General features: G+C 33.4%; 1 protein-coding gene across 2 annotated transcripts; it reads left to right on the forward strand.

Moving 5' to 3' along the window:
* Positions 1-215: 215 nt before the first annotated feature.
* Positions 216-10336, forward strand: LOC101711049 (UDP-glucuronosyltransferase 2B17). Of its 2 annotated transcripts, none has more exons than XM_004871713.4 (6): positions 216-991; positions 2223-2371; positions 5330-5461; positions 7164-7251; positions 8075-8294; positions 9194-10336. In XM_004871713.4, exons 1-6 carry the CDS (start codon positions 265-267, stop codon positions 9471-9473), a joined length of 1596 nt encoding a protein of 531 aa, XP_004871770.1. In that variant the 5' UTR covers positions 216-264; the 3' UTR covers positions 9474-10336. The 2 variants fall into 2 exon arrangements, with proteins under 2 accessions (XP_004871770.1, XP_021105481.1); XM_021249822.2 differs by having other exon boundaries at positions 8177-8294.
* Positions 10337-10779: the final 443 nt, after the last annotated feature.

A 10779-nucleotide genomic window follows, 5' to 3' on the forward strand; every position in this document is an offset into this window, starting at 1 on the left:
ATAATACAGGTGACTGATGCTTGTTGCTTATTTACCCCCAAGGTAGCCAAGATCACTAAACCATAATAGAGAACTAAAATGCTCTCATAAAAACCTGTCATCATTTATATTTGTATTTTCTTTGTGCTGCCAGTACTCATGCTTATCCATTAGATATATGTACTTTGATCAGTACAAGTTATCTTTTAACTTTTGATTTTCTCCATAAATATAAACATGAGTAAAGATAGAAGATAGCACAATTTGAGAGCAATACTGGAATTTATGATGTCCATGAAATGGACCTCAGCTCTGCTGCTGCTACAAATGAGTTTTTATTTCAACTCTGGAAGTTGTGGAAAGGTGCTTGTATGGCCGATGGACTACAGCCACTGGATGAATATAAAGAATATACTAGAGGAACTTATCCAGAGGAGACATGAGGTGACAGTTCTGAGACCTTCAAGTTTCATTTTTGTTGATATTAATTCATCATCTGGAATTAAATTTGAAACTTTTACTACCTCTGCCAGTAGAGATGACTGGGAAAAATATTTCACTAAGTGGATCACTACATGGATGAATTTGGGGTCAATAAGTTCATGTTTTGCATATTTCCCAGAAGTAGAAAAAATTTTTAAAGAATTTTCTGATACTTGGCAAAATTTATGTAAAGAAACAGTCTCAAACAAGATACTTATGAATAAACTCCAAGAATCAAGATTTGATGTCCTTCTTGCAGATCCCATTGCTCCCTGTGGTGAGCTGGTGGCTGAGCTACTAAAAATACCTTTTGTGTACACTCTCCGGGCCTCTCCTGGTTTCCAACTGGAAAAATTTGGAGGAGGCCTTATACTTCCTCCTTCTTATGTACCTGTTGTAATGTCAGGACTAGGTGGTCAAATGACTTTCATGGAAAGGGTAAAAAACATGATATGTATGCTTTATTTTGACTTTTGGGTTGAAATGCTTAATGAGAAAAAGTGGAATCAGCTTTACAGTGAAGTTTTAGGTAAGTCATGCTGTTAATTATTAGAGTGAAGTCTTTACTATCTTGTACCTTTTCAAGTGAGCTTGGATGAGCATAAAATAAGAGGACTTTGTATTTTGTATGTACATGATGATGTAAAAAGTATAATCATTTGTCACTTGACAGATATAAAAGAAATATCTACATTATGTTGTCATATTGCAGCAATTTGCCTGTAATTCATATAGATCATTCCAGGAGTTCACACAATTCCACAGTGAAGCACTCAGGCTTTAAATTTGCAATTTCATATCAATTTCACCTTCTTTTTATTTTACAATAAAAGTCATTAGGCACCTCCCTAATATCTTTATGAATGAAGACAAATAGTTTGAAGAGTTACTCATGTTTCAAGCAAAACTATCTAATAGCATCGAGGGAACTGTTTTCTCATGAGGAGATCAGATTCCTTACCAGAAATAACTATTTTTTTCTTTTCTATCTGAAATATACCTTTACTTTTGTGAAATGTGCAGTGTTTTATCCGAGACTTAAAAAGTATAACTTGCATATTCCAATGATTCAACATCCTCTGATAAGTCCTTACCAATCATCCATTTTAAGTTTTAAAATTTGTAGAAATTTGGACATCCATGTAGTGTTTTTGATTATATTTTTCAATTTGAAAAAACAATGAGCCTAATCTCTGTTTCTGCAATTGCTACAGATTTTCCAAGAGATGATTCCTAATGCTTGCAAATGATAAGTACATATTATTAAGCTGCTGAAATAAACCAAAAGCAAGGGTAGTACAAAAAGTTGAGCCATAATCTTATAGATCTCACATGCCACTTGGGTCAGGTACCAGCTTTGTAAATGGTAGACATGAAGGAATTTCTGAAAAGCTGGCTCCAAAATTTTACTAGGATTACTTGACTCTGAACCTGGAACATTTGTTTACATTTGCATCTGTTATGTTGATAGCTTTAGAGAAACAGGAATAGATACTTAATTGTATAATAATTTTTGATGACTGCTTATTAATGTGAGTATACTGAAGTAATACTAGAGACATAGCCTCACCTCATTCTTACTCAAAGACACAATTGAGCCACAGATAAAACACAAAAATTTTATTGTTCATATGTCAATATATTTTGGTCAATGAACAGTCAACTCATACGTTATTCCTACATCTTTTAAAATATATGATATATTCACTCTACAGTTATGTAATTGCCCAGGTTTTACTCTTTTTTCTTCCTCCATTCAGGAAAACGCACTACAATATATGACACAACTGCAAAGGCAGAAATGTGGCTCATTCGAAGCTACTGGGATTTGGAATTCCCTCACCCTAGTTTACCAAATTTTGATTTTGTTGGAGGACTCCATTGCAAACCTGCCAAACCTCTACCTAAGGTAAATACAGTCCTGTATTTAGTTTTACTTTTAAATTTCTGTGGGAATGCTCTGCACTATTCATTGAGAGTCTTGACACACAGTGAGAAATATGTGGGAAACAGACAAGTATCTTGCAAATTGGAAACCAATATTTCTTTTGGGAATGACAGCACATCCATATAATCCCAGAACTCCAAAGGCTGAGGCAGAAGAACCACCTGTTCAACCATACCTGATCAGCATAGAAAATTCAAAGACAGCCTTGACTGTAGAGAAAGACTCTTTTTTTAAAAAAAGAAAACTTATAAATCTATTTCAGCAGAAGTATCTGCATTTCACTACCATTAGAAAAATATGGGATGATTAGGAGGTCCTCAGAATAGAGTCTATTAATTATGGTCCTCATTATTCCTCACTATCATTCATTTGTTCATTCAAAGTCTATAAAGTGACTAGTGTACATGGCCAGTAAGTGTAAAATAATCCTAGAAACAGTATAAACACAGTGTCCTCTCCTCTCACATATCTTGTATACTATTTTGAAAGATAGAGTATATTTAAGTAATAAAAGTTGTGTGAAGCATATCTTTAAAGGAAAGCATTGTATTACTAAGAAAACATTCAAAGGGGATTATAGAAACCGTGCCAGTAAAAGTAATAACAATGATGATAATAAACAAACAAGGTCCAAGAATATGTATGGGATGAGGGGTAGAGAAAAACACAAAACAGACACCAGTAAAGAGTGTAGGAACAATTCCCAAGAACTGCAAGCTTATTTTATGAGGATGCTAATTTTGCTAGATAGCTAATTTAGAACCAGATGACAGAGTGAAAAATATCTAATAAAATAATGTTTGACACCAAAAAACATTGACCCAAGGAAACAGATGATGTGATTTCCCTTTTTTAAATAAAATAAATCATTGAAGATGCCATTAGTGAATTAGATTGCAGAGATGCAGAATGGTAGAAATGGGAAGCATTTAGAAGGTAGTTGCAAGAGTTCAGGCAACACATGATGAAATGTAGACTAGGTACGCACACATGTCGAAAACCTACTCAGATAATCACAGTAGAAGTTCAAATTGACTGTTATGGAGATAAAACATAAAATAGCTAAAGGAAAGTATTTGTAGCATTTAGTAATTGTTTCAGAATTAATGGTTGTCTATTGATATCATTACTATCTTTTTATTACTTAATATTTGATAAAATAATCACATTAAATTTGAACTGAAAACCCAACAGTTTAAGATGATAATCTCATGTAAAGTCATAGTGAAAAGATCCTATTGATTTCTTTGAAAGTAAATGTGGAATTTCAGGCAATGAGATGAACAAGATCAAATGAGTAAATTTTATCAGAAGAACCGAAGTTCTTTGATAGTATTCTACCTTACAAAAAAAAAGAGTATTGGTCAATAGCATACCTGTGAGGCCCCAGCAATATTTGTTTCCAACCCTAACTAACATCTCCATGCCTTGCTCATAGCATTGAAACCATTCCTCAATTCAGATCCTAGAGTTTTACATCTCAGTGTACAAAGGAATGGATTACTTTCTCAAAACAGGTATTTAATGCTGTATGCCAAGCCGGTAGGATACCTCAGTAAAGGTCCCTCCAGTGACATGCTCTTGGCATCAACATGACCTGGCAAAACAAGTGCAGAGTAATAGTGCACTGCTTAGGTATTAAACACTTCATAATTCCTGTGATTTGTTTGAAAATTGATTTACCGTGAACCACAAAATTATTCTGGCAGTATATACAATGATATTCATTAAGAACAAACACCATAGTTGTATATTTAAAATCGATGTCATACTTTTAAGAAATATATAGTAATGAGGCATTTTGTATTGTTTCAGGATATGTGATCTTTTTGCAAGTCCTTTTTGTTTACCTTCTTATTAGCAACAATATAAAACTGAAATATGAATATGTGGTTAAAATGCAATATCCTTTTTTTAATATGTGGTACCAGGGATTGAGCTCTGGACCTTGTGGTTGTGAGGCAGGGGCTGTACCACTGAGCTAAATCCGTCTCCCTCCAATGATGCAATTGTTTAGACTGCACAATAACTCCAGAAGTCCAATATTTGAGGCATTATTAGTGCATAACTAAGCAATATTGTCTATACATCTGAATTTCTTGATTAAAAAGCAACAGTGTTAGAAAGACCAGGAAATATCAGAAAAGGACAAAGAAATAATTCTAAAAATGGCAAAAATTACATAATTATAGCTGTTATTAAGTTGCACAAAATAGAATATTACAAAATTGGATCATCTTAACAAAATTTATACCATTTGTTATAAGTTGTTCATTGGAATATATGTGAAGAAAATCAATCAAGATGCACAAATCTATCTATTTAGTGATTATTTATTTAAAAAAAACCTTAAAAGTAACTTAAACCTCTACTTTTAGGGAATGATTAAATAATGAAATATGTGTCTGGTACAACATCTGAATTGTTTTCCTTAAAACTTGATAACACTAAATTAGCCATAATAGAAAGTAAGATTTATATATAGAATATATTTTATATATCAGCACTATAATTGTCTCACCAAAGATGTTTAATAACAAATCAGCCATAATAAGGTTATGAGATGAGAAGGATAATGTAAAGTAAATGAATAAATTCACTCTCTTTTTCTTGGGTAAACTGGAAACATAAATGAGAATCACAATTTTCTAAAGATTATCATATAATATAAATGAAATATAAAACTTTGATTTTATAAGAAATAATTGGAATATTGACTGCACAAAAATATTAACATTAGTAGTTTTATAGCTTGACCTGTAATTCTGAAGATATCACTTTGTCTTAAGTGTATTTTATCAGACCGTTTTAATAATTGCTGTTAATTCTTGATTTTATCATTTTCATTTTTGTAATTACAGTATTTTAAATAGTATTTACTGTGCTGTTGTTTTGTTTTTCTGAGTAAATGATTTGTAGGAAATGGAAGACTTTGTGCAGAGCTCTGGAGAACATGGTGTCGTGGTGTTTTCTCTGGGGTCCATGGTCAGCAACATGACAACAGAAAGGGCCAATATGATTGCCTCAGCCCTTGCACAGATTCCACAAAAGGTGGGCAAAGTATCTCAATGGCAAACATCCACTAAAGAAGTCATTAAGCCCTGCAAAGATCTGCTTTCAAAAAAGTGCTCATTTTTCCTATAGGGTTAGTGAAGGCACTGTATACATTAGCAATGTTTCAGAAAGAGTTAAATTTTATTTAAAAATGCAGTATCACAATAATATTAAGTGAGTATTGAAAGGGATTGGGAATAGATCATGCAGGTTAGGATTTCCTTGTTAGCTCCACTTTTTAATTTATCCTAATTTTGGAATAGACTTTGGTGTTTATTTTAGGGGGATATTGAGAGCAGAAAATAGCAACTGGAGCCAATTGAAGATCCATGAATCCTCTCATCCATGTTAATTAAAAAATGATGAAGACTAGCTGGAATGGGCACAATCCATATCTGAATCAGAAAGATGTAAAACATGGAATGGAGTTGTCTTCTTTCCTCACAGTGGAACCTGTGCATTGTAAAGTATGCTTCAGGAGGACTCTGCTTTTATCCCATCAGTTTAATGTCCCCCCAATCAAGAAAGCAAAAGGGAAAGAGTCAAAGTGAAAGCAGCCTGTCTTGGGAAGATGTTCAGATGCCTACGCTATAATATAAAACAGGGATTAATTTTCTACCATTTCTAATTCATCTTCGGTCTCTGAATAGTTGTGTACTACAGTAGATTTTATTTATTGTCAATACAACAGCTTTGTACTCCCCTATGCCAGCTTTCAGCTGGGGACCTGCAGTTGTTTTCAACACACCCACAGTAAATAGAGCTGAAATATTTGTAAGTGTTGGTCCAGTTTAAGAGAAGAACTTGGCATTTCCAAACCCAGTACCTTATTTTCAAACAGGGTAATGAAATTCTTAGGCTATGGCAAATAGTGTGAATTTAGGCTGAGATTATTTTGTATTGCGTCTTGGAAGAAAAAAGAACTAGATGAAGAAAATTTAAGCACATTAAAATATGAATTATTTTTGAAAAGCTACATACTTTATGAACTCCAAACTAGCTCTATTTTGTAAATTTAATTTATCATCCCAGCAGTGGCTTTAATACTATAGATTTTTGATCAGAATACCTGTTGAAACTTTTCTTATAATTAAGGATTAATTATTTTAATTCAAAACAATTTACATGCACTTCCTAAAATCAATTAAATGATTTCTGACAAAACCTGGTTGTGTAGATTCCACAATTTACACATCAGAAATGATATTTTATGCATCTAATTCTAATATGTTAACTTGTGCAAAAAATGATTAAAAATAAACTATAGTGATATCTTTTAAAAATAGGTCAGTATTAATATTGGAACTAGAGAGCTACTATTGTAAACATGTATGATAATGAAGATGCAATCCATTAGAAATTACTAATTCTTTGCCAATTTCTATATTTTGAAAATATTTAATATTTTAAATTATTTAAATGCTTTAATAGCAATGTCTAAAATATTTTAATTTAGCATGTAGTATCTTATTTGTCTATGTCACTCTGTGTGAAACATGATTATATTAAATATGATTAAATCTAAAACTAAGTATAGAATATGTTCTATTTGTGTTCTATTTGTCTGAGTATATTCATAGTTCTTAATGTTTAACCTCCTGTCCTCAGTTTTAGAATCTACATAGCAAAAGGCACTTACCTTGTTTGTGTCTAAATTCTACAATTCAACATATGATATAATGCAGTCTTCACCTAACAGGTTCTTTGGAGATTTGATGGCAAGAAACCAGATACCTTAGGACCCAACACTCGGTTGTACAAGTGGCTCCCTCAAAATGATCTACTTGGTAAGATACTGGAGAACAAATACTGCAAACCTAAATCAGTAAGAATGATGATAGCTCAAGATAGAGCAAACCAGGGAACATTTGTTGTTAGAAAATCAAAGCTAAAACCAAACTTCATTATATATATTTGCAATCTTGGGATAAGCAGAATGAATAGGAGTAGCTGATTTTTGTTGCCCATCGAAACAATATTAAGATTTCATTTTAAATCCCTTGCTCCTCAGAGAGGACATAATAATTTCCCGGGTTGGCTTGCACCTGTCTTTCCAGAGAAATGGGGGTTTATAAATATTAATCAAAATAACAATTGATTTATTATCAATGACTTTGTATTTCCAATGGGAAAGCATTCACACTTTTATGCTGACTTAATAATTCACTCTCTTTGGTCCCAGTGTCACATCTTGCTGACTTACACACTTTCACATCAGAAGTAGTGGATGAACTACCCTTTTAAGAAAACAAGTTCTGATAAACATGTGATCCTATTACTATGTCACTTGGTTTATTTAATCACAGTATATGTATTTTTCCTGGAAATCATGTATTCATTGTTACAGTTGTAAAGCATATCTGCTGGTAGCATTCACTTTCCTTTGGTTTCTTTATCTGAGACACAAAAGGAATGACATTGTACCAGGTGTGTTGCTGCATACCTGTAAACTCAGCTCTCAGGAGGCTGAGGCAGGAGGACTACTGTGACTGTCACTGTAGTTATACAGATGCAAATTCTTTATCCATAAGATGGACTCATATTGTACATTTCTCATTGTATTTTTAAAATTTATAACTAATTATTATGCTGATATTCACATAATCTTAGGTCATCCAAACACCAGAGCTTTTGTCACTCACGGTGGAGCCAATGGTATTTATGAGGCAATCTACCACGGAATCCCTATGGTGGGCATTCCTTTGTTTGCAGAACAACATGATAACATTGCTCACATGAAGGCTAAAGGAGCAGCTGTTAAAGTGGAATTCATAACATTATCAAGTACAGAATTGCTAAATGCACTGGACACAGTCCTTAACAACACTTCGTGAGTACAAAAAAATTTTTTTTTACAATCCATGTTCTACTTAGAGATAAGTTCTCACATGAAGGCCAAGGAAGTAGCCGAGTCTGAAATGAAAATAATGAAATACAAATTTTTTGAATGCTGAAGTCATCATTAGACACAAGGCTCCTGGTCATGATAAATTTTTTCACTGTTCTTATTTCAAATATTTGTGCAAGGTTTAGGCAGAGTGTAAAATGTTAAAATAGCCTGTAAATTGAATGAGAGGAATCATTGAGGATTTTCACAGAGGAATGACAAGTAACATAAAGGAAACAATGAAACAGGAACCATGAATGTGGTAAGGGTGTGATCCTTTCCATGTATCTATGAACTCAAAACAGAGATATGTATAAAAAGACAAGAAATAAGAGTCAGTACTGTATTGAAAGAAAACCATCTGTTTTATAGTTTTAATGATTGAACTACTGAAAATTTCAAAACTGCCTTCTGGTCAGTTCTGCAATCCGTAAGAAATTTACTCACACATGTAATATGAAACTTGACAAAGATTTTCCTTTTGGTCCATACTGTGGTACAGATTTGAACCTTGTATGGCAGGTCTATTAACAGGTTTTTACTGTATAGTACTAGTTGTAAGTCTCATGAATATGTCATATGTTTTTGTTAGTTTGTGTTTGTTTTACTTTGGGGCAAGAACTGATTTTAATCTCTAGATTAGAAATAACAGTGCTCCCTCAGCCTTTCTGTTCACATCTTTAAATCCGATATGTTTAAAAATTCTAAATTATTAAGTTTTCTAAAATGACTCCTGAAAAAACAATCTCTTTTAACATTTTTTTGCATTCACATTTACCACTTCCAAAAATTCACATTCTACCATTTTGAAATAATTCTAACCTTATTTAATTTTCCTTCAGCTATAAGGAGAATGCTATGTGGTTGTCCACCATTCACCATGATCAGCCAGTGAAGCCCTTGGACCGAGCAGTCTTCTGGATTGAGTTTGTCATGCGCCACAAAGGGGCCAAGCACTTGCGGCCACTTGCCCAAAACCTCACCTGGTACCAGTACCACTCACTGGATGTGATTGGGTTCCTACTGGCTTGTGTGGCAACCGTTACTTTCCTTGTCATAAAAAGCTGCTTGTTTTGTTCTCAAAAGTTTGTGAAGAAGGGAAAGAAGCAAAAGAGAGAGTAGATCTCCTTTGGGTTTAATGCATTAGAAATGAGACCATTTCATTTACATTAACTACCATGGATCAAAACACAACAAAGATGATCCTCCATGATTTACAACACCTTTGCCTTTTTGATTTACCTATATAGTGTAATCTTGTTTAAGGAATATGTAATTCTGATTTCAGAGTTCCTATATTAATTCTATTTTACTGTTCACTTGTACTTTACCATAGATATTTTTAAAAATGAAACTCACTTAAACCTCATGTGGGAAAACTTCCCAGGAGTGATTGATTAAACTGAGGGACAAAATGGCATAGTATCTGTGGTAAGTGAACAGTTAAAATATGAGGCAAAATTACCCCTAATAACTACATGGATAGGCAAAAGACACACAGTTTGGGTGAGATGACACAATTTAACAGTGTGATGAAAAGGACACAGGCTCTGTGAGGAATGAATTGTTAAATTTGGCAAAATCACACAGGCTGTGTGAGAGTCAAATGGGTAAACAACAAGAAGTTTAGATTTGTAAAGTATATTATGTCTGGATATGTCCTTCCCACTTCCCCAAGAAAAAGTGCTTAGCCTTGAGACAGCTCCTGGCCCAAACTGCTTTTCTCCTACTTTTTTCTCTAATATTGATATTCTAAATAAAACCCAGAGAGATCTTGGTTTAGTGGATTTGGGTGCTTGCAGTGCAGAAACAGCTCCTCTGACCCTCTCAGTAGATTGAACTTAGTCTCATCTGTAGGTAATCTTTTCATCCTTCATGCCACCAAAGGTCACACATGGCCACAAACTCTGTTGATTTATGAAAAGCATTATTGTATCATATTTTCAGAGACATTTTTCTATTCAAATAAAATGTAGTCCTCTTGACTTTTGTGTATGTCAAAGAATACCAGAGATAGAAATTAGATAACAGTAGTGAGACATTTTCTCAGAAAACTAAAGTAGGGGAGTGACAATTTAATATAAATGGAGCTCAATTTCTACTAACACAAATATGACAATTGTTTTCTTGGGCACAAGAAGAGACTTTGTGGAAGTGAAGAATGGAAACCAAAGGGAAATGTAGAAATATAGTGAAATGGAAAAATTATCGTGGAAGAAAATACAAAAATTCTGAAAATGGCCTGCAAATGGGGTTAGACAAAGTACAGTTTGGAGTTTGGGAGAATCACATTTTCATTAGGAAAGAAGTAACAGAAAGAGTAAAATTACTTGTAGGTACATAATGAACAATTTAAGGCAGAGCAAAAGCACGGTGAATTTAGTAAATTTCATAGCAATTTGATAAGGCAAATATATTATAATATAGG

Source organism: Heterocephalus glaber, unplaced genomic scaffold (assembly GCF_053883595.1).
Source record: "Heterocephalus glaber isolate CG9 unplaced genomic scaffold, H.glaber_assembly_v1.0 deba00000281, whole genome shotgun sequence".
NCBI lineage: Eukaryota > Metazoa > Chordata > Mammalia > Rodentia > Bathyergidae > Heterocephalus > Heterocephalus glaber.

What these genes read in the sequence shown, in the direction of transcription:
- LOC101711049 (XM_004871713.4), top strand. Translation starts at nt 265, where the DNA reads ATGATGTCCATGAAATGGACCTCAGCTCTGCTGCTGCTACAAATGAGT. An exon ending in CCCTCAAAATGATCTACTTG is followed by an intron (nt 7,252 to 8,074) that starts GTAAGATACTGG and finishes ACATAATCTTAG; the next exon opens with GTCATCCAAACACCAGAGCT. An exon ending in ACAGTCCTTAACAACACTTC is followed by an intron (nt 8,295 to 9,193) that starts GTGAGTACAAAA and finishes ATTTTCCTTCAG; the next exon opens with CTATAAGGAGAATGCTATGT.